The 27,822-nt window shown below is 44.9% G+C and overlaps 1 protein-coding gene across 1 annotated transcript in view; it reads left to right on the forward strand.

The window, feature by feature from the left end:
- TRANK1 (tetratricopeptide repeat and ankyrin repeat containing 1) overlaps positions 1-27,822 on the forward strand; it is a 104,236-nt gene that overhangs the window by 70,748 nt on the left and 5,666 nt on the right. The window contains exons 17-22 of the mRNA XM_058290772.2: positions 3,950-4,038; positions 5,737-5,840; positions 5,960-6,092; positions 10,940-11,085; positions 14,691-17,740; positions 18,616-18,714. Coding sequence (XP_058146755.1) covers positions 3,950-4,038; positions 5,737-5,840; positions 5,960-6,092; positions 10,940-11,085; positions 14,691-17,740; positions 18,616-18,714 — 3,621 coding nt within the window. The remainder of the gene's footprint in view (positions 1-3,949; positions 4,039-5,736; positions 5,841-5,959; positions 6,093-10,939; positions 11,086-14,690; positions 17,741-18,615; positions 18,715-27,822) is intronic.

A 27,822-nucleotide genomic window follows, 5' to 3' on the forward strand; every position in this document is an offset into this window, starting at 1 on the left:
AAGATGGTCAAGATATATTAGGTGAAAAAAATTCAAATTTTAAAGCAATGTAAATAGGATGATACAGTTTTAAAATAATACATATTATGCAAATATAAAAGCTACATATGTGTATTGGTGTATATCAAAATGGAATGTTTTGGACATGTGTGTTTATATGATTGTAAACACACATACACCAACACTTCCTCAAGTATCTTTCACTATGAAACCTGATTCGGTTCCTGTCAGGGTATTGATAATTAGATTTGTGAGAGTTCAGGTAGTAAGGGGTCAGGGACTGTCTGGGTCTTCTTGTTTCCTGAGTTTTCCAAAGCAAGAACCAAGAATGCAGATCGTGAGGGACTGAGCAGAAAATGTACGTGTCTGGTCAGTTCTGATTATGGGTAGCAAGAGTTTAAATAGCAAGAGTCTCGAGTAAATATGCATATATACCCGTATACTTGTGTCATTTCTGAGACAACACTGTTGAGAGTGGTCACCTCTGGACCTACGGCTAGTGGGTGTGGGGGTGTTGAGAAGACAGAAACACATTTTACTTTGCACTTTATAGCTTTCGCCACGGGTCGCTGTAGGTTGTTTTTGTTTGTTTCTTTTCACATAGCGAACCATGGAAACACTGTCTTGATTAGTTTCCAAACCAATGAAAATATATACTTTATTCATTGCTATATATTGATATTGACTTATTTTTTTTTTAAGATTTATTTTATTTTTTTTTAAAGATTTATTTTATTTATTTCTCTCCCCCCATTGTCTGCTGTGTCCATTCACTGTGTGTTCTGCATCTGCTTGCATTATCAGGTGGCACTGGGAATCTGTCTCTTTTTTGTTGTGTCATCTTGTGTCAGCTCTCTGTGTGTGTGGTGCCACTCCTTGGCGAGCTGAGGTTTTCTCACGCAGGGTGGCTCTCCTTGCGGGGTACGCTCCTTGCGCATGGGACACCCCTACATAGGGGTGCCCCTGCATGGCATGGCACTCCTTGCGCGCGGCAGCACTGCGCATGGGCCAGCTCACCACATGGTTCAGGAGACCCTGGGGATCAAACTCTGGACCCTCCATACAATAGATGGACACTCTATCGGTTGAGCCACATCTACTTCCTAATATTGACTTATGAACACTGTTAAAACACAGGATTCAGATAGTGAAATATGAAAATGCTATTTTGATTAGCTTATAAGCTAAAATACTTGCTTATTCATTGCTATGTACTGATACTGACTTACCATGTCAAAATAAGTGATTCACATACTGAAGTGTGAAAACACTATCTTGATTTCTTTTGAATACTAACAAAAATAAATGCTTTATTCGCTGCTAAGTACTGATGTTGACTTACAATTTTAAAACATAGGATTCACATAGTGAATCATAGAAACATTATCCAAGTACTTTCCCTATCTAAATTACATGCATTTTTCACTGCTATGTACTGATACTGATTACAAACAATGTTAAAACACAGGATTCAAATAGCGAACTGCAAACACTGATTTGATTAGATTCTAAAACAGAATAGATGCTTTATTTACTGCTATGAACTCATATTGACTTACAATGTTTTTTAAAATATGTGTTTCATTACTTTTATTTTTCAAAGAAACTTAGATTACATAAATGTTGCACAAATAATATGGGGGATTTCCATATGCCCCACTCCCTAGCCCTCCCACATTCCCACATCAACATCCTTCATTAGTGTGGTGCATTTGCTACAATTGATGACCATATCTTGGAGCATTGCCACTAAGCATGAATTATAGTTTTTTTGAACCATTGTAAAGTATTTTAAGTTACAAATACTAGTTAATTAAAAAATGGGGGGAAACGGACTTGGCCCAGTGGTTAGGGCGTCCGTCTACCACATGGGAGGTCCGCGGTTCAAACCCCGGGCCTCCTTGACCAGTGTGGAGCTGGCCCATGCACAGTGCTGATGCACGCAAGGAGTGCCACGCCACGCAGCAGTGTCCACCGCGTAGGGGAGCCCCACGCGCAAGGAGTGCGCCCCGTAAGGAGAGCCGCCCAGCGCGAAAGAAAGTGCAACCTGCCCAGGAATGGCGCCACCCACACTTCCGTGCCGCTGACGACAACAGAAGCGGACAAAGAAACAGGACACAGCAAATAGACACAGAGAACAGACAACCAGGGGAGGGGGGGAATTAAATAAATAAATAAATCTTTAAAAAAAAAAATGGGGAGCAGATGTGGCTCAAACGGTTGAGTGCCTGCTTCCCACATGGAATGTCCCAGGTTCGGTTCCTGGTGCTTCCTAAAAACAACAAGAAAACAAACAACAAGCAAAAACAAATGAAAAAAACAACTCAGGGGAGCCCATGTGGCTCAGGGGTTGAGTGCTGGCTTCCCACATATGAGGTCCCAGGTTCAATCTCTGGCCCTGTTAACTCAAAAAAAAAAGTGAAGTCAAGGTCTCCTGCTAGGGTAACTGAGAATGATGAAGGAGGGTTAGCTGTTGAGTTGGCTCCAGGCTGCACGGGGCTGGTGGCTGTGGAAAAGCTAGCTGGTGTCATGAGCACTGCTCACCGGTGTTATGGAGGCTATGTCTGGTGACAGCTGATGCTCCTTTGGGGACCAGGATTCGATATTCTATTCTTTGGACTGGTCTGTTGTGATGAGAAAAGTTGAGGACTTGCAATTAAGGGACTTAGGTTCTGATTCTCTCTCTGCACCTGGGTAGCCACAGGACCTTATTCATGTCCCACTTTCTGTCTCTGGGTCTTCATCTCCTTAACTCAAAGGACAATGAGTCGGTTAGCCCAGCACTGTCCCTCTTAATCTTTCCTACCTCTTAGACCCCTTTTAATCTCAAAATATCTTCTGGCATTCCTTATAAAATATCAGAAAGATAGGCTATTTCTTTAACTTAAAAAAATACAGAGTTAAAAGGAATGACAATTTATTTAGCATCTGGGCCACATTGAGAATCCAAGAGAAATTATAGCCTTAATTATGAGGCATAAGATATGTGTAAAGTCTTTTTTTTTTACGTTTTTAAAGATGTATTTCTTTCTTTCTTTCTCCCCCCTTCCTGTCTGCTCTCTGTGTCCATTCGCTGTGTGTTCTGTGTCTGCTTGTCTTCTCTTTAGGTGGCACCAGGAACCGATCCTGGGATCTTGTGTAAAGTCTCCTGAGAGCCTCTGTTTCTGTTGTGCAGGAAAATTCCTCTTCCGCGTGGCTCCTGCAGCATTCCTTTCCCTATTCCTAGATACTGTGGGGTTTTACTGTGGGAATAATATGTCACCAGGGCACTGACAGCACACACCAAGTCAGCACAGCAAACAGCAAGCAGCTAGACTGTGAGGGTCACCGAGTGTTTTTGCATCTTCTAAACAAATCCAGCTCCCCCAGTAGGGATCCAGTGGCCTGGCTGGCTTGGTCCTTTCAGCTCTGGTTTGACTGTCAGTGCTGACCTGGTAGTCACTGTTGCTCAACGTGGCTCACGAAGCCGTGCCTTGGAACCCGTCGGGAGTGTGGCTTGCACTGGCGAGGATACTCTGGGGTCCTGGGGGGAGCATTGTTTCCGTGACCGCAGCCCAGGGAGGATAACAGAAGGAGCCGGCAGCAGGTGGCCGGATGGCCAATAGCCACCAACCGGAAGGTGTCAGATTGCTTAATGTGATGAGGACGGAAGTCTGTGCATTTTGAAGTCCCATAAAATCCTCTCACCTTGTCCCTTGCTAAGCCTGGGAGCTCCCTGGCTTTGGATTTTCAAGGAGGAATTAGAAAGTGCTTTCTGTCTTCTGATGCGTAGCCATAGAAGAGGAAGGTAGACAAACATTCCAAAACCAAACGGCATCCTTTCTCTCTCTCCCTCCTCCTTCCAGAACCCCCGCAGCCTGGCTTTGCTAAGCTAAGGTAGATCTGAAACGAGGACCAGAAAGACATGCAGGTTTAAGAGAATGACAGCCGCTTTTCTTTTTCGTTTCAGACTTGGACGATAGCATGTTTGTTAAGACGTCAACCCCGGAGGAGTGGGTCGTACAGGGGGACTACTATGCCAAGCACCAGTGCTGGAAGGTGAGGTGCTGCACCCAGAGCCGGGCGCTCAGGTCCCGGCACCTTACAGCCTTCCTACCATCACTTTTTTTTTAAAATTGCTTTTTAAAATATAATAAACTTTATTTTTTATATACTTAAATTTTTTTAAAAAAGATACTTAGATTACATAAATGTTACATAAAAAATAGAAGGGATTTTCATATGCCTGCTCCCTGCCCCTCCCACACTGTCCCACATGAACAACATCCTACCATCAATTTTGTCACCAGGACAGGTGCTCGTGCTACTTGCTCTGACCCATCAAGACGTCCTGTGACGATGAGAGCTCCTTGACCCGCCCCCTCCCCAACACGGTCATGACAAGCCTTCCTTTGGGCAAATGCCAATGTGTGCTGCTAGGTAAATGGCAGGGCCATGGGCTTTGCCCTCCCAATGAATCCTATTTGTTTTCATTCCCTCCTGTACCTTGTGCTATTATACTACTGCATTTAAAAACATTAGAAGACGGGTCCTCTCTTTTTTTTGAAACTCAATTAGGCATCGTTTTTTTTTAGGAGGTCCAGGGGTTTGAACCCAGGACTTCGTACATGGGAAGCAGGTGCTCAACCACTGAGCTATATCGGTTCCCCTCCAGCGTAGATTTGGCTGCCAGTCTGAGTCTGATGAATATGGGTTAAGATTTGTCACTAGGCTGAGCTGACCAAGGGTGAGCGAATCAGGCACAGGAATAAGTGCACAGTTCCGGTTATTACAGGTGCCACAAATGAGTGACCAGGTGCCGCCAGACAGCTCTGTCCTGGCCAAGGAGGGCAAGGAAGGCTTCTTGGAGGAAGGGAGCCTTGAGCCGAGTCCTAAGGGATGAGTGGAGTTAACTAGGCAGAGAAGGTATGGAAGAACGATTCAACAGGCAGGGAGAGTGTGTGCAAAGGCCCTGTGGCGGGAAGGAGCACGGCACACAGGCTTGCAGGAAGCCCACGGGGCTCGGGAGGCTGGAGCGGACAACAGGACGACAGTAGAGATGCTGTCCTGCCCACTTCATCAGCAGGGTCCCCTAACCCCCCCTTACCAGGCATGCCGGCAGAAGGTGACCTTTCTGCCCCAGACCCAGTGCCAACGTTCCTGTTCTAGAAAAGAGCTTTCTGCCGGCAGGAACCAGGGGGCAGGCTGGTGACAACTGTCAGAGGGTTTGGGCGACATGGCTCGGCATGTCCCGAGAATCTGGTCCCTTTTTTTCTGTGATAGGTTGGGACATATTTCTGTCTTCATCTCAACCCACGTGTACTGTGGCTGCTCAACGTACACTGTGAAGCAGCCACCGTAGTTACCAACCAGAGAAAACCTGGCGAGCCCGGGCCAGTCCCTCCACGTCTCTGACCTGAGATGAGCCATCCACTAGTTCCCAGCTGGGCCGCTGGAAGATTAAACGAGGGTGGGGTTGTGGTACCCTGGAAAATGTGTATATCATGGACCTTTTCCATGACTTCTGGGTCCCTCCCAAAGAGCCTTTGGGGGAAGTGCCGACTGGTCATCCCTCGGGACTTGATCCTCTGAGGCCTCTTTTGTTAGATTCCAGCACCTTCCAGCCCCTCCCCGCAGGTAGGACTGGGGCGAGGCTCCACTCTTGGTTGGTGGAAACGTGGAGTGAATGCTCCGACTCTTGTTCCGTGCGCCACCTCCACGACCTTGCTGGGAGTTGAAACCTTTTCCTGATTCCAGGTCGCAGCGAAGTGCTACCAAAAAGGAGGTGCCTTCGAGAAGGAGAAGCTGGCACTGGCCCACAATGCTGCCCTCAACGTGAAATCCAAGAAAGTCAGCCTCAAGTAAGAGCCTGGGAAGCCCTGCGGTGGGGCTCTGGGGCTCTGCCGGGGAGCAGCGGGTGCAGCAGGCTGGTGTTGGGCCGGCACTCCAGGAAAGTGTTCTTTTGTCTCCCTCCTCTCAGGGAAAAGCAGCTGGAGTACTTGGAACTGGCCAAGACCTATTTGGAGTGCAGGGAGCCAAAACTGTCCCTCAAGTGCCTGAGCTACGCCAAGGAGTTCCAGCTGTCTGCCCAGCTCTGTGAGAGGCTGGGGAAGGTACGGCCCCAGCTGCTTCCCCCGGGGGGCCTGGCTCTGGTTGAGCAGCCTGAGGGTGAGCCCCTGAACTCCAAGGAGGCAGGGGCTGACCCTGTCCACTCTCCCTGCCGCCCTTCTTCTCTCTATCTGTTCTAGCTCTTAGAAGGCTGGAAGGCGATGTGCATTTGTCCATATCTATGTTAATGTTTGAAGCCTGCTTTTAACCACAGGGAGGCCAAGTGCTCAAATTGAGGGCAGATGGGTTCTAGAATATTCCTGCCTTCTCTTTCTTTGGGTTTGCAGCCTGAGTCTGCCTGGCCGAATGGCTTTGTGCTTACGTGACAGCTGGCCCATGCTCCCAGTAATTGCTCGAGAGCTGTCCAAAATCCAGGAGCCACTGGTCACACATGGCTATTTGATTTACAATTTAAATTAATTAATAAAATTTAAAAAAATTGGTTCCTCAGTCCCACTTGCTGTAATTTAGGCACTCCGTGTTTAGACTATTGCCTTCAACACGGAAAGTTCTACAGGACAGAGCTGCTGAGCCTGGAGCACAGCAGGCTGTTGGTGGGTCGCAAACTGTTGTTTATCTGCATCAAGATTAACTGAGAAAATGAGAGTAGACGTTTTTATAGCAGTTTGGCATTGCTGTGGCATCCAAGTGGTGATCATTTTCTTAGCAATTCCTTTTAATTATATCAGTCACGATGGATCAGAAATTTAAAACAACCTGGTCCTACACCACAGGTAGGTAGTCTGAGAAGCTATGTTCTAGGGAGAATTTATTAAAGAGCCTGGCTGAGGGCTGCTGCATTGCTCCCACCACCCCTTGTGGTATTTTATGACTCTCCAAGTGGGAAAGCAGGATTCCATGCCTGCATGGGAATTGCCATAATTCCTGGGAACCTCAGAGCCCCCTGTGCATTGGGCATTGGATTAGTCGGCCAAAGGGGTGCTGATGCAAAATACCAGAAATTTGTTGGCTTTTATAAAGGGTATTTATTTGGGGCGGCAGCTTACAGTTACCAGGCCATGTAGTGTAAGTTACTTCCGTCACCAAAGTCTGTTGCCACGTGTTAGAGCAAGATGGCTGCCAGCGTCTGCCAGGTTCGGGCTTCCTGAGTTCCTCTCTTCCTGGGGCTCAGTCCTCTCCCAGCTCAGCTGCTCTGCTCCCTCTACAAGGACAACTGTAGACTATCAGGCAAATGGCTCATCTCTCATCTCTCTTCCTGGAGCCTCTGCTGCATCTAATCGAGCCTTCTCTCCTTCCTCACATATCTGCTTCTCTGTGTATTTACTTCCTGGGGCTCCAGCATCTTTCCTCTGCTGTGTCTTTTTCTCTGTGAGTCCCCAAGGGGGCAGGGACTCAACGTCCTACTGATGTGGCCCAATCAAAGCCTTAATCATTATTTATTCAAGTAAAAGGGAAACCTCTGCATCCAAACCAATCTAATATGCCCAGAGGGACAGACCTGTCCACAAACACAACCCTGTATCTATTTTTAGAATTCATGAACAATGTCACACTGCTTCGTGCAGGGTGGGAGTGGAACCGAGTGGGAAAGCTTGGAGTGTGGCCCCTGCTTCCAGGACTTCAGGGCCCTCCATGTATGGAGGCCATGCTGTCAAGGGCACAGCCTCCTCTTCCCTTCCTCTCCCACAGGCTTGGCCACCGGTAGCAGCTTCCTCTCCTCTCCCTCACCAGAACATTGGAACAGCTCTAAGCCCTACCCAGGGAAGAGTCCAGTCCCTTTCTTTGCCGAGGCCCCTCCCTGGAAGCTTGCCCAAGCTTTCTTTGGCCATCCCGCCAAACTGCTCAGCATGAGAACTGGTTTCCCTGGAAACCTCCAGAAGCCCTTACTCTGGCTGGCTGATGGGGCCTCCTCACGGAGCAGAGTGGGCCCCTTAGGGCCAGCCCTCTCTTCGCTCCCTCGAGCTGGGTACACAGTTAGCATCAAGTGAGGCCTTGTGCACGGGAGTTTTCTTCTGAGTAATCATAGGTGATGGGGGCGATTAGATGTACCGATTGTGGAGTCTTACTGACGTGGCTGAGATCTGTCTGGGAGCACGCTATTGTGTGAGTCTCTGGACATAGAAGAATCTCCCACCTGAATCTTGTGTCTTTTTTATCACGTTTTTTTTTGACGCTCGTCTCATTAAAAAATCTCCCAGCTAAGGCTGATTAGAGGGCTTGGCACATGCGTTTTGTTTTGTTTCATTCTCAGGTGCACCGAGTGGAGTTAACTCACTGATTCAACAAATCAGTTGCCCTACTGTGTGCCGGGCACTGTGGGTGCTGGGTGACCAGCAGGCAACAAAGCACAGGCCTCTGCCTTTGCACAGCTTCCATTCCTAGTGTGGGGGAAAGATGGCAGATATGCAGAGAGTATATCACCCGTTGGAGGGTGACAAGGTGCAGACGAGGTCAGGTCTTGTTAGTCTGGATGGGGCGCAGGCAGGGACCTGACTTAGCAGAGACAGGAAAACAACTGCTGGAGGGCATTACGGCTAAGGAACAATTTGGGCAGGGCCCCAAGGTGGGACCTACTGGTGGGTTTGAAGAAGAGCGAGGAAGCAGAAAGGAGTGAGAGGGCAGAAGTGGTAAAATGATCAAAGAAGTTGCCAGGAACAGGCCACGGGAGGTGTCCTAATCGGATTTTGTCCAAGTATGATGGGGAAGCCAGTTTTGATTGGAGGAGTGACATGAAACTAATTATTTGGATGCTCTGTGGAGAGGAGCAGCAGAAAGGTCAGTTAGGGGAGCCTAGCAGTGGCTTATGCTGAGAGGATGGGGGCTTGGAGGGGCATGATGGTGGGAAGGGGTCCTGGGAAATGTTAAGTCAGCTGATGGGCCGGCTGGAAGGTGAGAGACAGAGCAGTCGAATATATGTCTCTATTCATGACAGCCCATCCCAGGGGGTGCGATGCCTCCCTCATTCTATTTCACTTGAGCCACATCTGCTTCCCTTTTTTTTTTCTCCCCCACTCTGCTGGTTTTTTTGTTTTGTTTTGTTTTTGCTGTCTGTGTCCATTCGCTGTGTGATCTTCTGTATCTCTTTCTCTTTTTGTCTTCTTTTTCTCATCTTTCTCCTACAGGAATCACTGGAATTCAATTCTGGGGACCTCTGATTGGAGAGGGGTTCCCTGTCAATTGCACCACCTCAGTTCCTGGTTTCTGTTGTGTCTCGCCTTGACATTCCCCTTCATCTCTCTTTTGTTGCATCATCATCTTGCTGTGTGACTCCCTTGCATGGGCACTGGTTCACCGTGCGGGCGCTCGGCTCACCGCACAGGCACTTGGCTCACCACGTGGGCACTTGGCTTGCCACGTGGGCACTTGCGCAGGTACTCGGCTCACCGCACTGGCACTGGCTCACCACGTGGGCACCCACATGGGCACTTGGCTCACCGTGCGGGCACTTGGCTCACCACGCAGTTGCTTGGCTCATCCCGTGGGCACTGTCTGGCCGTGCAGACACACTTTCTCTTCTTTTCCACCAGGAGACCCCAGGGATCGAACCTGGGTCCTCCAATATGGTAGGCAGAGGTCTTATCACTTGACCCTTGGTCTATTTCATCCATCCTTTTCCTCTTTGAAGCCAGTCTCTTCTCATTGGCAGCCATTCTCATGCATTTAATATGTCTTCATATGCATGCATTATTGAAGAATAAACTGTGATATTTTCTATACCTACATATTTTAAGCTTATCTAAATGGTATCTTGTTCTGGTTTTTGTTGTTGTTTTTTCACTTTTTCCACTTCCTGCTGGAGTGTTAGGATCTGACCATGTTTCTGACCGCTGATAATATTCCAGAGCAAACATCCACAGCCTCTGACTTCTCCATTCTGCTAGTGTTGAACATCCAGGTTGGTGCCAACTCTCAGCTGCCACACACAGGGCTGTGGCAGAGCACACCCCTTCACAGCCCCGGACGAGGCTCTGTGACGTGTATTTGCTTGCTGGCCCTGGGCTGTGCGTATACTTGACTTTACTAAGTAGGGCCCCATTTTCTTTCCAGAATGGCCTTACTGAGGATGCTGTTTTCCCCACATCATTGGTCATGTTTAGTGGTTTCTGATATTCTAATTTTTGCAAATCTGATGACTATATTTCACCATGGTTTTAATTTTCATCCTCTGATGATTCGTGAGGTTGAACATCTTTGTTTTATTTTTCTGTCGTTCATGAGCTCCCAGTTTATATTCCTTGCCTAGTTTTCTGATGAAGTCCTAGCAAAGTCTTTCACTTGTGGTGACAGGAATCCATTTTATATCCTAGACCTGTCCCGTCCAGTAAATAAAAATTAAAATTAAAGAAATTTAGCAATTCATCTCCTCGGTTGCAGGAGCCACATTTCAAGGGTTCGGTGTTCACATGTGGCGAGTGACTGCTGTTGGACGCAGCTCTAGAACATTACCATCTTCACAGAATGTTCTGTTGGGCACTGCTGGCATAGATGTGAATGCCTGTCTTCTCTCTGTTAGCTTCGTTTCATGTATCCTCTGATCGTCAATTTTGATTCAGTGAAATCTATCAGTTTCTCCCCTGAAGTTTTTGTGTGTTTTGGATTTTGTCGAAGACTCAACAAAAGGTCATAAATGTATTATATTTTCCACTATTATTTTTCACGTTTAGATCTTTATTCCACCTGCCACTTACCTTTCTGTACAGTATGAGGTTGGGCTTTATATTTCTCCTTACAGAGAATGTTTTCCTAATATTATGTGTTTTAGTGTTTTCCACTGGATTTTAACAAATAGCAGACATGCAACTATCCTATTTATTAATTATGGTGTTTTAGACATTGTAAGGTAAAAGTTACAATATACCTATTCTAAGGGTAAAATCTTACTCCGTTCTAGACAAGAGATGCTGCCTATTTCTATAAGCGAAGCCAGTGCTACAAAGATGCTTTCAGATGCTTTGAACAGATTCAGGAATTTGACCTAGCACTCAAAATGTACTGCCAAGAAGAGCTTTTTGAAGAAGCTGCTATGGCTGTGGAAAAGTAGGTGGTTTTATTCTCTCTTCTCTCTCCCTCCCTCCCAGGTTCTCTTCCCACTTCTCTGCCCCCGGGTGGTTTATCCTGCTGTTTCTGGGGTGGCTTGACTGCATCACCCTCCTTCCACTGAAGTAGTAGCCTCAGGGCTTGGTCAGGAGCTCCTTGAAAGCAGGGCTCTGTGTCATAGGGAGAAGGGGCTGAAGAAGATGAAAGGTGTGCTACGGATGTACATGTATCGTCCATGGCCGTCCTGACGTTTTGTGCCTAATGACAGTTCTGGCCTCGCCACCTTTACCTGCTCAGTTGACAGTTTTGCTGATGTGTACATGGATAAAAGTAAGAGAACTAGTGAGCCCTCAGGATTTTGTTTCACCATGATCTACTGGCAGGGCCCCAGCCGAGTACTTATACATTTTTGTGTAACATGTATGTACACATGCCCTCAGTTATAGATATATAAGCTTTGTGCATGACCCCATGAGCTTGGCAGAAGTCAGGGAAAGCCTCCTTGAGCTGTTAGCTTTAAATGGATGTTGTGAAGATGAAGTGAAGATGGGTGGGCCTAATTGTTGATGTGGAATCTAGAAATAACCAGTGTTCCCTGCTACCACATAGGAGAACTTGCTGGAGGTATGGTAGAGCCAGAATGAAAGAAATTCTGCTGTTCTGTGATTCTGCTCTGTGGGGGTTTAAGTCAGCTCTCTGTCCCCAGAAGAGCGGTCCATGGGTGGGTTCTATAATTTCTTTGCTCTCTACCACATTATACATGTTGACAAAAGAAACCTAGTTGACCCATGTGTTCAAACATTGGATATTTAATATTCAGATAACTTTTATTGAAATATAACGTTTATTCACAAGGTGAGCATACTTTTGTAGCCAGCAGCCAGATAAACTAATTTTTAGTTTTTGAAATGGAAAAGTAGGTATCCGATGTTGTGTTGGTAATTGAGCATATTCCTTCATTAGGGTCTTTGGTGCCATTATATATGTGATATATGCAATGGTGTCAGTTGTGGCATTTGTTGGGGAGCCAATTATCAGGGCGCTTTGCTGTGGCATTGTGATAACTGACCAGGCCAATTGCCTTGTGAGTTTATACGACAAAACTGAATTAGAAAGTTTTAATGGTGTATTAAGTGGAAATCTAATTGAAGTCTAAGTATTAAGGGAAGCCTCACATTAGATCTATCTGAGTGTCCTTTGAATGCTATGAATACTAGATACAGAGTTCAGTTGCTAATTGACCAAAATGAAAATGCATTGAGGACATTTTAGAATTGAAAGAGAACAATCAACTCCAGACACCTGGGTCAAGTATCCACTTGGAGATGAAGGAGTTCTTCATTCTCCAAGTAGCTTCTTCCAGCTCTCAATATCAGAAAGAGAATATCTGGGTAGTTCCTTAAACTTGCTAAAATTACTCCATACTCCATCAGCCCATTCTTGCATATTAGGTTGGTGCAAAAGGAATGGCGGTTTCAGACCATGAATTTTAAGTCATTATAACTAGGCTCCAACACATCTTTATTAATCAAAATAGGAGCAATTACAATCAACACAATTTTACCAATGAGAAATAAGTTAATTTTTTCCTGTAGCATAAAAAATCTGTGCTTCGGGATTTGATAAACTCTTGGAAAGCATTTTCTGCATCCTGCTGGTTGTGGAAGCGTTTTCCCTGCAAAAAGTTGTTGAGGTGCTTGAAGAAGGGGTAGTCGGTTGACGAGAGGTCAGGTGAATATGGCAGGTGAGACAAAACTTCGTAGCCCAATTTGTTCAACTTCTGAAGCATTGGTTGTGTGATGTGTGGTTGGGTGTTGTCATGGAGGGAATTGGGCCCTTTCTGTTGGCCAGTGGTGGCTGCAGTCATTGCAGTTTTCCGTGCAGCCCTTCGATTTGCTGAGCATACTTCTCAGATGTAATGGTTTCTCCAGCATTTAGAAAGCTCTAGTGGATCAGACTGGCCGCAGACCACCAGTGACGATGACGTTTTTTTGGTGCAAGTTTGGCTTTGGGAAGTGCTTTGGAGCTTCTTCTCAGCCCAACCACAGAGTTGATCATTGTGGTTGTCGTATGAAATCCACTTTTCGTCGCACGTCACGATCTGATCAAGAAATGGTTCGTTGTTGTTGCATAGAATAAGAGAAGATGACACTTCAAAATGATGATTTTCAGTCAGTTCATGAGGCACCCAGTTATGGAGCTTTTTCACCTTTCCAATTTGCTCCAAGTGCCAAACAACCATAGAATGGTCAACATTGAGTTCTTCTGCAACTTCTCATGTAGTTTAAGAGGATCCTCTTTGATGGTTGCTCTCAGTTGGCTGTTGTTAACGTCTCATGGCCAGCCACTATGTTCCTCATCTTCAAGGCTCTTGTCTCTTTTGCAAAACTTCTTGAACCACCACTGCACTGTACATTCATTAGCAGTTCTTGGGCCAAATACATTGTTGATGTTGCAAGTTTTCTCTGCTGCTTACGACCCATTTTGAACTCAAATAAGAAAATCGCTTGAATTTGCTTTTTGTCTAACATCATTTCCATAGTCTAAAATGAATATAAAATAAACAGCAAGTAATAGTCATTAGCTGAAAACCATAAAGTGAGAACTGCACATGAAAATGATGTACACCATAACCACAGTTATTTAAGAATGTATGCCAGTGTCAAACGGCAAATTTCAGCAACGCAAAACCACAATTACTTTTGCATCAACCTTCATTCCTTTTTATTTTCACACAGTTGAGAGCCTGTTGTACTAGGAAATCTGTCGGTTAACTCTGAGGCATCGTAAGGTCTGCGGGCACTTCTCTGCTTGTGCGTATTGTGTAACTATACCGGTTTTGCTCAGCAGAGTAAGGGGTGCCCTTCCGAGCCTCATATTAATCTCACACTGGTCTTAACAAGGGGTCCATGAGCTTGAATTAAAATAAAAAAAAAACCCGTATTCTTGTGGGGACATGGTGGTGTGGGTGTGACTATTTATTAAATGATACACAGCATGGTGTGGACTTAGTAAGCGGTGCGTGGTTTTCACCTGACTGGCAAAGGGGACTATGGAACAAAAAAGGTTAAGAACCCCTGCTGGACTAGTTCAACCACATGCTCACCTGGCAAAAGAGAAAAACCATATATTGGGCAGAAGGAGGAAGACTAATGTAATCACTGGTGTGTATACAGTCCCCATCTTTGTTGTTTCTCCTTAATTGTCTGTTAAATGGAGTGGGGTTGTATACACAAAATAATTATCATGATTTTTATGGTCCTTTAAGGGATATTTTTCAAGGAAAATTTTGATTCTGTGAAATTTTCGCCCTACAAATTGACTTTCAAACTTAATTCCTTCTAGCTTGAGTTTAATTAATTAGTTTAATTAATTGAGTTTAATTAACTTGACACACGAATGCCTTGTCCCTTTGGAGAATAAAGAATTTATTTTACCAGTATAAAAGGAAGCATTTATACAAATTCTTGATCAGTTTAGGTCCTATTTTGAAAGTTTTCTCCATATGTGGGAATTTTATTCAAGTTCCTCTGTCCTGTATTTTGGAGGAAAATTTCTATTGGTTAGGTGATAAAAGTTGACATTTGTGTCCTCTGTCTTCGCAGGTATGAAGTAATGCTAAAGGCCAAGTCCCTCCCCATTTCTAAACTTTCCTATTCTGCTAGTCAGTTCTATTTGGAAGCTGCTGCCAAGTATCTGAGTGCAAATAAGATCAAGGAAATGATGGCTGTCCTCTCAAAGCTAGATATAGAAGACCAGCTGGTGTTCCTGAAGTGTCGGAAGCGGCTGGCGGAAGCCGCAGACCTGCTGAACAGGGAAGGCCGGAGAGAGGAGGCTGCCCTGCTGATGAAGCAAAACGGCTGCCTCCTGGAGGCTGCCAGGCTCACTGCAGACAAAGACTTCCAGGCCGTGTGTCTCCTGGGGGCTGCCCGCTTTAACGTGGCCAGGAATTCCGACTTAGAGGATACCAAGGCCATTCTGAGGGAAGCTCTGGAGCTCTGCTATCAAACCCGTCAGTTGTCTGGCATTGCTGAAGCCCACTTCCTGCAGGGGTTACTCCTGAGAGACTTTCAGAACCTCAGGCAGGCCTTCTTCAAGTTTGACTCGCTCAACCACTTAGCTGGGATGGTGGAAGCACTTTACCAAGCAGCCAGCCAGTGTGAGGTAGAGCCTGAGAAGGTCCTGGCGCTAGCTCCTAGGGGCTTGGAAGTTCTCCTCAATCTGGTCAAGGCCCTCAAAAGTGTGACCAACAATGCTGAGAAGGAAATGGTCAAATCTTGCTTTGAGTTTTTTGAAATTTCTCAAGTGGATGCCAAGTATTGCCAGATAGCTCAGAATGACCCTGGGCCCATATTAAGAATAATTGTTGACCTAGATTTAAACTTGAGAGAGAAGAAAACAAAAGACCATTTCTTGATCATGACTGACCAGGTGAAGTTAGCACTGCACAAACACCTTTTGAGCAGGCTGTGTCAGATTACACAGAGCCTGCTTGGGAACACCTACCCAGGGGTGTGCATGAGGTATATTGTAGGCTTAAAATGTGAGGATGAAAACTGTGAACATTTCCATAGGCCTCTGCGGCGCTGTGAGGCCAAGTGTTTGGTTCAGTCAAAAATGCACCTGGTGGCAATCAATGGCTTGCTCTTGGAAGCCAAAAAAGTGTTTCCTGAAAACTTAGCTGAAGAACTTGAGAAGATTGATTGTATTTTGTCTACAGATGGGTATGGCCTTTGCAAATCCTTCCTCAATGCCCTCTTCCCTAAGCATTTCCACCAGAGAGTGTTATCAGAAAACCCCATGGCGTGCAAAGAGATCCTCAAAGCAAATTACAAATCCTTACGATTCTGCAGGTTAGCTTTGAAAGAGTACGTCTACTTTCTGTTTCAGAATGAAAGGGCACGAAGCCGACGGGAATCTACAGACCTGTGGCTGAGCGCCATGCAGGCTTTCCTGCTCTCCTCCAACTACCCGGAGGAATTTGAAAAGCTACTCCACCAAGAGGAGGAAGACTACAACAGGGAACTCAAGGCGCTAGAGTGTGAAAAAGAGGAGAGAGGCAGTGGACAAGGCAGCAGAATGAAAGGCGTAGAAGGGAAGTTTGGCATGCTGGTGCCCAACAAGGATGACAGCAGTTTGGAGAAGACCCACTTGTGCTTCATCCGGCTGCTGGAGAATTGCATCCATCAACTCTATGTGTACAGGAACCCCGAAGACTACAAGAGACTCTTCTTCCGTTTCATGAATGTCCTTGTCAAGAGGTGCAAAGAGCCACTCATCCCCAGCATTGGAAACGCAGTGGCCTTGTTGGAGTTCCAGTTTGTTCACTGTGGGGTGGTCGTGGCCCGCCTCTGGAGAAACACCATCCTGTGCCTCCCCAAGAGCTACATCGCACTCTTGCATTACTGGGAGTTCCTGTTCAGCAAGAAGGACAAGGAGCTTGGGGACATATTCTCCATCATTCAGGAATACAAACCCCAGGATGTGACAGGAGCCGCTCAGGATTTCCGGTTCCACCTCTCCTACCTCGTCAAGGTGCTATGTGGCCATGAGAATGAGAACTTCAACGTCATCCTCGATGCCTTTGGTGAGATAGACTATGTGCTCTCCGGCGAGGCAGAGCGGACGCTGGTGCTGTGCCTGGTGATGCTTGTGAATGCCAAGCAGGTCCTGCAGCCATTCTGCAAGTCTCTTCTGTACCGGCATTTCCAGGAGATTGAGACCAGGCTGCATCTGATGAGCTTGGACTATCCGGACCAGGTTCCTGAGAGGCTGCTGAAAGTGGTGAGACGGGTTTCGATGGCAGTCAATGTGAAGTCCGTGGCCGAGGCGCTTCAGGACCTGCTCTTTGAGCGGGATGAGGAGTTCCTGATGGACTGCTACTGGCGGTGGGATACCACGCACACCAAAGGGTCCCTGGTCCGTGGCCTCTATCATGAAGAGGTCAAACTAAACCGCTTACTCTCTGCAGACTCTGTGGACTTTTTTGCTGAACCAGAGTGTGAATTTCATCAGGACGAGATGGATGAACTGGTCTTAGAAGACCGAGACCACCTCCTCGCTGCCATCCTTTTTCAGAAGCAATGGAAGGCTTCCATCCAGCGGAAGCTGAAAAGAGTATGCCTGGTTGTGTCTCTATGCATCAGCTGGAGGAGAAGGGTGAGTGTACTGCCAGAGAGCTTCAGGGAGGAAACCAGGGAGCCCAGGGCTGGCAACTTCAAAAAGGCTGACGTCGACAGGACCCAATGTGACCTGTGTGGCGTGAAGTTCATCTGTGGTCCTGAGAACTATTTTAGCCCCAGTAAAGCGTGTAAGGGAGCAGTGTCAGAGGCTGTGGCCCTGTTTCAGGCTGAGCTGGAAGAGAAGGAGGGCAGGAAGAGGAACTGTGAGTCTTATGAGCAGCACATCTGCCTAGAAGGCCACCAGAAGCAGCTAGTGGCCTACCAGAAATACTCCAAATTCTTCCTTGAAAAGGTGGACCCGGCCATTGATGAAGGCAAGCTCGTGGTGCAGGACATTGAGCAGAGCATGTGGATCCACGGTCACCTGGGCTTGAAAGAGCACAGCCACATGCTGCAGAGGAAGGTCCAGGAGAACATCAAGAAGGTTTTGGATATGGTGGAGGACCTCTACAGGTGGAAGGCCTGGACTGGAGGTAAGGGGACGTCAGAAGGAGGGGCCCAAATGGTATCTGGAACTATTCAGAAGCTCAAGGTTTGAGAACACATGTTGAGTCAAGGACTTCGTAGTGCAGTCTGGCCAGGAGATGGTAGAACCTTGGCATTAGCAGAAATACAAGGGAGGAATGTATATTATCAAAGTATAGCAATTGTTTGGACCACACTTCCTTCAGTTAAGAACTTGTGATTATCTTGGGTTGGGCTAGTTTTTCCTGGTACAGATGAGAAAAGGGCTTGCTAATTAAATCTATGGAGAGGATCACTGGGAGAATGTTTAAGGTCTTGAAGAAACTCTTTAAGGTTTTCTTGATTCAGTCATTTCTTGAGCACCTACTATTTCTTGAGCGGAACCCTGAGCAGGATCCAGAGGTGTGTAGCTGGTCTCTTTCTTTTAGGGGGATTGATGTCATCAACCATGTCCAGTGTGAGTCCTTAATAGTAATAAAAAAAAAATTCTTATGTGGTCTTTGAAACAGATTTCCCCTAGCTTCCTTCCTCACTACTTCTTAGCAGGGTTGAGAAGTTATGTTAGAAAATGAGTGAAATTGCATGTTTTAAAGCATGTTCTGCAATTCAGACACCCCTGTATTTTAAGATCTACTGTCTCTGAAAGGTTTCCTATTGGCTGTCTCTTCAAATACTCTTACAGCAATGCCATTAAGCTAGCATTTATTTGCAGTTTATTGATCTTCCTAGAAATCGGTGATGGCAGAAGGCGGCTTTGGGTCCTTACGCTCTTCTGGGGAAGCACAAACTGAGACTGGCACTAGGGGCTTTGGCTCTAGTACTTAGCGTCCTTGTCGTTGGAGCTGCCTCTTTACTCAGAGCCCATGTTCTTTGGTTTCTTTAGCGGAGGAGGTGATGACTCGGCTGGTCAACTATCTGATTCCGTTGGTCAAGGATGCACGAGAGTGGTTGATGAAAACAGAGCTCCACTTAAAGGAGAAAGGTAAGGAGTCCTTTCTTCCAGGGACAGGGAATGCTTTGGGTTTCATGGTTCTTGATACAATTGGCTCCCAGGAGAATCTGAAGTGGGCTGCCCAGTGACGTCAACAATGGCCATTCACTCTTTAGGAACCACACTCCCAGTGAGTCAAATTATTAGCAATGGAGTTCTGAACTTCCCCTCTGTGCTGTGAGAGCAGTTATTCTGGCTCATGTTAATGCTAAAACCCTTCTTGCTAATCATGCCCTATTATCATATGACTTTCAGTCACTATGCCTATTTAGTACAGTGACTCCCAAGGAATTTTTGCAAAGCCATCTTGATAAGTGTTTGTGTCAATCATTCATTAAGTCAATGAATATTTATTAGTGTCTGGTATGTATCAGTACTGTTCTATGCCTGGGAATACTACTGTGAATAAAACAAACAAAATCATTAGGGAAACCTGCTTGCATCTTCCTACAGAAGGTTATAGGCTTGGGTAGAGTGATTGGGTTTTTTCCCCTCAACCTGGATGCCAATAGGTTAAGGCTAGCTTTGTCAGTTAGTTGGAAAAGGAGTGTTTAAAACATCTGTCATTGGGGGTGGAGGGTGCATAGAGGTACCTGGGGTGTTGGAATTTGGAAATCAAAAGGCCACAGCATAGCATTGCTTGTCAGGACCGAGACAAGGGTAGTGAGGCTGGAAGGCCGAAGGGAGAATGTAGAGGCTGGAGGCTTGAAATCCAGCAGTCTGGGTAGAAGGCCCTGGAATTCTGCTTGTCAGAAATAAGAAAGGATGTAGGTATGTGGAAGTCCCAACAATTGGAAGGGATTTGAAAAGAGAAAGCCAGGGACAACATGGCGAAGACAATGGACCTAATTCGAGAACCATGAGACCCATCTCATCTTTGTCCTCTTTTTAGTTTGACTGTAGCAAATGGGTAGGCTGGGTCCTCAGGGGTAGAGGGAGAAGCCAAAGGGGTAATTGTATTAGAGAAGGTAAATTGGCATTCTACATTTATTCCAAACTTACAGGGTTTCTCTTCTATTGTATAGACTGGAATGATAAACATTTCTCAGTCTCCCTTGCAGCTAGGGATGTGCTGTGAATTAGGTTCTGATGATTAGATACACTAATAGCGACAGCAGTAACAATGCCATGTTTTCATCTAATATAATGCGAATATCCTCATAGAAACAAAATCTTCTCTCATTCCTCCCCATATGGGGTAGCCCGAAGGCCCAGCACTCACTGAATCCATCTTTGTCCATGTTCATTTCTCTTCTAATTCAGTCGTGATCCCCCTTGAAATCGCAGAACAATCAGCAAAATGGATTCAGTTTTTAAAAATTTCTTGGTCAGTTGACTCTTAAGGAAGCCATAGAGATGGATTTTGAGAGGTAGCAGCACTACAAGAATAAATCAACCAGCAGAGCGAGCCCTCTGCTTACGGAACTCGGCCTGACCTTGTAATACAAGCAATATGCCACTTTCCTAGTGGCAGGGCTGCACAGTATAGCCACTTGTGTGCCCCTTTGGAGAAAATATCCTGACTTGCCCCAGAGTTTTGGACCAAAAGAGGTTTCTCTGGGCTTGCTGGCCTCTGAATTTCCATTTATATCCCATCTCCTGGCACATGTGCCTTAGCACATGCCTTAGTTTCCTAGCGCTGCTATTACAGAGTACACAGACTGGGCAGCTTAGAGCAATAAGAACTTATTGTCTCTCGGTCCTGGAGGCCAGAAGTCTGACATTAAGGTGTGGGCAGAGTCATGCTTCCTCTTACACCTGTAAGGGAGAATCTATTCCATGCCCCTCTCCTGGCTTCTAGTATTCCCACCCTTAGTTGTCTTGTGGCGTTCTCCCCTCTGTCTTTGTGTGTCCACATGTCCTCTTCATGTAAGGACACTAGGCATACTGGATTAAGGGCCCACCCCACTCCAGTCTGACCTCATTTTAGCTTGCCCTAATTCCATCTGTAACCCTATTTCCAAATAAGGTCATATTCTGAGATACTGGGGATTAGGACTCCAACATATCTTTTTTGGGCAGCACAATTCAATCCCTAACAACCAGGCAACTAGGGTTCCTGCTACCACCTTCTAACCAGGTCTCTATCAGCCTGTCCTGTCAATACACTGTGGTGTTCTGTGTGATGTGTAATCGTCAGGGCAACTCCTGACTCATTATTGCTGATGATCTTGAAGGTGTGCGGTTGAGTGAAAAAGAAAACCGCTTCTGCTTCCTGGAACAAAAAATGGATTCTCCAGATTGAAAACATGTATTAACTGTTGTGGTCATTTCCTTCAATAAAGAGACTCTCTCTGGTATAGCACCCACAGTTAGAAACACCTATGATAATCCAGTCGTTCTCCAAGAATCTGTGCTCAGCCTAGGCTGAGCAAGTAGTTAAACAGGGATGGAGTAGGGACTCCCATCTCCGTGTTTCTCTGGTCTTTGATGGTGCCACCCATCTCTCTGATACTTCCAGGGCCGTAGAGTCACCTTGGAAAGGGAGGAGCAGTTCTGTAGCCTTCCTCTTGGCCTTACCAGTCCTACTCCCTGGGTGAGGGACCCACGGCTGTGAAGCTGCCAGTTGCTGATTACGTCTTTTCCAACACTGCATTTGCCACTGGGGAAATAAACCCAAGAGGGGTTAACAGACCCTCTGGGGCTTCTGTGAGACAGACCTGGTCCAAGACTAGACCCCGTAACCTCCCCCAGCTGACCACTATTTGGAGGATTTTTCTGTGTCTGTCCGCCTTTACTCAGTGAATGCCACAAGCCCTTTGGAGGAAGACAATGGAGTTATGTATCTGTCGGGTCAGTTCTGTAGGCTGCTTCATTGCTCTTTCTTTCAAGGGTCTCCAGGTCTCTGAACTGACTCAACTCTTGGAAGTTGGCCAGGGGCTGAGACTCCATTATGAGGACTCAATTCTGGCCTTTATTCACCAGACCTTGTTTTCAGTTAGGCAGACGGACGGTCCCTGTAGCTCAGATCACGCCAGTTATCCCATCAGCCTGCTGTCTGTTGCATACACCTTGTCTTTTGGGTAAAGTGATGCCCTTAGCTTCTGCCACTCTGGCTCTCTCTTACTAACTGGACTCAGAGCTCATTTCAGTGGATCCTCTCTCCCCTTCACCGCCCGCCCCCTGAGCACTGTCTCTGCAGTGCTTTGCAAGCATCCCAGGGGATTATTAATGCCCCGGTGGGAGAAGTGTTTCTGAGGCTCTTAAGGGACATAGTTAGGGGCTAGAATAATAAATTATTCCCAGATTCCTTCTGCCTCCATCTGTGGATTCCTTCCTGGGCCATATGGTGGCATCTTTCTCACCTTCATTTAAGAGTGCCATGAAACCACATTTTAAAATAAATTAAAATGTTCAAAGCAGTCAGGATAAACTTTTAACATTGAGATGTATGGTCAATAGACCCTTAACAAAGGGCTTTGTCAGAGAAAGCCTGGGAAGCCCGAGTCAGCCCTAAACTGGAAATGGAGCAGAGTGCCAGAGGATGGACAAAACGTTCAAGAAATGTTCCAGCCATTTTAGAGCTTCAAGGTGGAATTAGGGGCCTATCATAGGTTAACCCACCCAAAAGATATGTCCACGTCAAGTCTCTGGGACCTGTGACTCTGACCTTATTATTAAATGGTCTTCATAGATGAAATTAAGTTAAGGATCTCAAATAAGATTACCCTGGATTAGCCAGGTGGGCCTTAAGTGCAATGACAAGTTTCCTTACAAGAAATAAACAGAAGAGAAGTATACAGAGAAAAGTAGGCTGTGTGGAAACTGAGGCACAGATTAGAGTTAGGGCTCCATAAACCAAGGAAGTCCTGGAGCCAACAGAGCTGGAGAAAGCAAAGAGCAGCTTATAGCCCGAGGCCTCGGAGGGAGTGCAGCCCAGCTGACGCCTTGGTTTTGGGCTTCTGGACTCCAGAACTGGGAAAGAATAAATTTCTGCTGTTAAAAGCCACCTAATATATGGTACTTTGTTACAGAAGCTGTAGAAAATTAATGCAGGACATTTTTAAAAATTATAAGAGAGATGTCTCTGCTTCTTGAAGGTCACTAATAATTGAAGAGGTTTGATTCCCCTTAATGAGTTTTCCAGCAGGATCACTCATTCCCTTTGCTTATTTATCATATTCTTATATCCACATATTGGCCTTTATAAGCCAGTAATAATCTTTATGAGAGTGTAAATAAAACTTATTCATTGTTCTTATATTTAACTTGTTCCTTGGCCATATACTATCCTGCATAATTCTTTTTTTTAAAAAAAGATTTATTATTATTATTTTTAAAATTTATTTCTCTCCCCTTCCCTGCCCTCCACCCCCCTCCCAGTTGTCTGCTCTCTGTGTTCATTTACTCTGTGTTCTTCTGTGAGTCCTTCCATCCTTATCAGCGGCACTGGGAATCTGTGTCTCTTTTTGTTGCATCATCTTGCTGCGTCAGCTCTCTGTGTGCAGTGCCACTCCTGGGCAGCCTGCACTTTTTTCATGCTGGGCAGCTCTCCTAATGGGATGCACTTCTTGCACGTGGGGCTCCCCTATGCGGGGGACACCCCTGTGTGGTGCGGCACTCCTTGTGCGCATCAGCACTGCACATCAGCCAGCTCATCACATGGGTCAGGAGGCCCTGGGTATAAACCTTGGACCTCCCATGTGGTAGGTGGATACTCTATCTGTTGAGCCAAATCCACTTCCCTCTGTATAATTCTTTATAATCCAGAATGTCCAATTGCAACCCCTTCCCAGCTAGACCATATTTCTCCTTTTATTATTTATTTTTTTTAGAGAAGTTGTGGGTTTACAAACAATCATGCATGAAATGCAGAGTTCCCATATACCATCCTATTATTAATAACTTGCATTGGTGTGCTACATTTGTTGCAATTGTTAAAAACACATTTTTTATAATTGTACTATTAATGATAGTCCATAGTTTGACTTAGGGTCCACTGTTTATTTAGTGTAGCTTCATGGAATTTTTTTTTAAATTTTATTTTATTACCATATGTTCAACCTAATTATTTTTCCTTTTAGCCACATTCAGATATATATTTCTGTGCTGTTAATTACATTCACAGTGCTGTGCTACCATCCCAACATCCATTACTGAAACTTTTCTATCATCTCAAATAGAAACTGTACAATTTAAGCATTGACTTTCCATTCCATACCCCTATCCCAGTCATAAATATGAGGGTTGATTTCTGGACACTCAATTTGATTCCATTGGTTTATGTGTCTGTCCTTGTGCCAGGCCCATGCTGTTTTGATTACTGTGGCTTTGTAAGAAGTTTTAAGATCAGGAAGGATCACTTCATTCTTCCTTTTCAAGATGGCTTTGGCTATTAGGGACATCTTACCCTTCCATATAGATTTGAAGAGTGGCTTTTACATTTCTGCAAAGAAGGCTGTTGGAATTTTGATTGGGATTGTATTGAATGTGCATATCACTTTGGGTAGAATTGACATCTTAACAATATTTAGCCTTCCAATCCATGAACATGGAATATCCTTCCATTTACTTAGATTTTCTTTGATTTCCTTTAGCAATGTTTTAGTATTCTGTGTATAAGTCCTTTACATCTTTGGTTAGTTTTATTCCTAGATATTTGATTCATTTAATTTCTATTGTTAGTGGAATTTTTCTTGACTTCTTCTTCTGATTATTCATTATTAGTGCATAGAAGCACAGCTGATTTTAGCATATTGTTCTTTTATATCCAGTCACTTTGCTGAATTCATATGTTAGTGCTAGGAACTTTGTTATGGATTTTTCAGGATTTTTGTATATAAGAACTTACCACCTGCAAATAGATTGTTTTACTTCTTCCTCTCCACATTGTATGCCTTTTGCTTCTTTTCATTTTCGCCTAATTGCTCTGGCAAGAACTTTCAGTATATTGTTGAATATCAGTGATGACAGTGTGTATCCTTGTTTTGTTCCTGATCTTAGAGAGAAAGCTTTCAGTCTTTCACCATTAAGTAAAATGACAGCTGTGGGTTTTTCAAAATGTTTTCATCAAGAAAGTGTGCAATTTTGATAAATGTTTTTTATCCATCAATTGAGATTATTATGTGATTTATTCCTTTCATTGTGTTAATGTAGTATATTATATTAATTGATTTTCTTATGTTGAAACATTCTTGCTTACCTGGGATAAATCCTACTTGATCACCGTGTGTAATTCTTCTAATGTGCTATTGGATTCAGTTGGCTAGTATTTTGTTGAGGACTTTTGCATCTATATTCATAAAAGATGTTGATCTATAATTTTCTTTTCTTGTGGTATCTTTATCTGGCTTTGGAATGAGGATGATGTTGGCCTCATGGAATGAGTTAGGGAGTTTCCCTTCTCTTCAGTTTTTTGGAAGAATTTCAGCAGGATTGGTGTTAATTCTTTTTGGAATATTTGGTAAAATGTCTGATGCTCTGGTGTTAGGTGCATACACATGAAAGTCTGTTATGTCTCTTAGAGAATTGACACCTTTATCATTACCTAATGCCCCCTCTTTATCTCTGATAATTTTTAGTGTTCAGAAATCTGCTTTGTCTGAAATTAACACAGCTATTACAGCTTTCTTTTGGTTAGTGTTAGCATGGTATGTAAGTCAGCATTCTGCAGAGAAACAGAATCGATAGGATATATGTATGTGTGTGTGTGTGTTTGTGTGTGTACTTATAAAAAGAGATTGACTCAAGGGAATTGGCTCATGTTACTGCAGGGGCTGGTGAGTCCAAATTCCACAGGGTAGGCTGCAAGCTAGAAACTCTCATTAAAGTTCTTCATTTGCATTCCCCATGGGAAGCTGGCTGGTTGCAATTCCTGGCAAGAATTGAGAGAGAAATTCTTCTTCTGATCTCTGAAACCCTCAGTTCTGGCTTTAAGACTGCCAACTGATTGGATGAGGTGATTACCTTCTTGAAAGCAGTTGTCTTTATTGATTATAGATGTAGTCAACTAATTGTTGACACAAACTGCATCTACAAAATACTCTCATGGTAACAAGTAGGGAAGTTACTTTACCAAACAATTGGATACCATAACCTAGCCAAATTAACCATCACACATGTGTATATTTCTCCTTCCCTTTACTTTATTTTTTATTTTTTTGTCTTTATTTATTTTTTAAATATTACATTAAAAAAACATGAGGTCCCCATATACTCCCCACACCCCTCACCCCTCTCCTCCCCCCACAACAACAACCTCCTCCATCATCATGTGACATTCATTGCATTTGATGAATACATCTCTGAGCACCGCTGCACCTCATGGTCAATGATCCACACCATAGCCCACATTCTCCCACAGTCCACCCAGTGGGCCATGGGAGGACATACAATGTCTGGTAACTGTCCCTGCAGCTCCACCCAGGACAACTCCAAGTCCCCAAAACGCCCCCATATTTCATCTCTTTCTTCCACTCCCTACCCTCTCAGCAGCCACCATGGCCACTTTCTCCACACCAATGCCACATTTTCTTTGATTACTAATTACAATAGTTCATGAATCGAATATCAGTAAGTCCACTCTAATCCATACTCTATTCCTCCATCCTGTGGACCTTGGAATGGTTGTGTCCACTCCACATCTATATCAAGAGGGGGCTTAGATTCCACATGGATGCTGGATACAATTCTCCTGCTTTCAGTTGTAGGCACTCTTGGCTCCCTGGTGTGGTGGTTGACCTTCTTTACCTTCATGTTAGCTGAGTGGGTAAGCCCAATAAACCAGAGTGTAGGAGCTGAAGTCTGTTGAGGCTCAGGGCCTGGCTATCACATGGTCAGTCCAGAGATTCAGGTCCCCTGGGTATACATTAAACCCCAGCACCAACTACAGTTCTGGTAAAAGTAACAGGAGTGGCTTGTGAACAAAGGTCACATCTGAGTCCAGCTCCATCACACAGAAACATGAACTCCAAGGTAGGGCCAACTGACATGGCACTGAACTCCATCTGCCATGACCATAGAACCTGTGGGTCTCTGTAGCCCTCAGAAGAACCAATACCTGGGGTTGTATCTACTTTATCTGCCTCTGGGACTCTGCTCAGGTGTGCATAAGGGCAACCCTTCTGATAATCTCCCAGCTCTTTTTGGAGACTCATAGCCATATAAACTCATTTGTCCTTTCCATTTTCCCCTTTTATTCAGGTCAAAAAGCATTTTTAACTCCTGGTATTATATGTAGATTGAGATATTCAGCCAGTCTGAGTTGACCCTTTTATTCAAGATCATTTTCTAGTTACATCATCAGATGGTACTTGGTAGTAATCCCTCAGTGCCAGGGAGGCTCATCCCCAGGAGTCATGTCCCACACTGGGGGGAAGGTAATACATTTACATGCTGAGTTTGGCTTCAAGACTGGCCACATTTGAGCAACATGGAGACTCTCAGGAGGTAACTCTTAGGCACCCTGCAGCTCTAGGCCTTGTTCTTATTTCAGGTGCACAGGCTCACAAGCATAGTCATTAGTATCAAGGGCTCATTGTTGGACCTTCATTCTTTTTTGGTCTTTGCCGTTGCACTTGGGGGATTGTTGCTGTTCCTTTAGGGACTGTGATAGAGCTCCCCTGGCTAGGAACTCAGCACTCCCTCAGTTGTCATTTTTAATTGTATCCACTATGAAAATATTTTTATGTACCCTGGATATATGCCCTGTAGAACTCCCTGCCAACCATGTATCCCCTGTCAATAACATCCCACACCAGTATTCCTCCCCTGCCATTGTTGACCCTCCCTGTGATCCAAAAATGAAGCCCAACATATTGCCAGGTTCCATTAATAATAAAATGGAATATAGTGATGAGTTTAGAGGTTAGATATAGAATACATATTAATTTAGAAAAATTAAGGTAAAATCCCTTTACTTTTGATCTATCTGGGTCTTTATATTTAAATTGAGTTTCTTGTAGACAACATATAGTTGGATCTTACTATTTTAATCATTATAATAGCCTTTGACCTTTAAGATTTATTTATTTTTATTTTATTTCTTTCACCTTCCCTGCACCCCCACCCCCCCGGTTGTCTGCTCTCTGTGTCCATTTGCTGTGTGTTCTTCAGTGTCCACTTGTATTCTTGTCAGTGGCACCAGGAATCTGTGTCTCT

This window comes from Dasypus novemcinctus, chromosome 31 (assembly GCF_030445035.2).
Source record: "Dasypus novemcinctus isolate mDasNov1 chromosome 31, mDasNov1.1.hap2, whole genome shotgun sequence".
Taxonomy (NCBI): domain Eukaryota; kingdom Metazoa; phylum Chordata; class Mammalia; order Cingulata; family Dasypodidae; genus Dasypus; species Dasypus novemcinctus.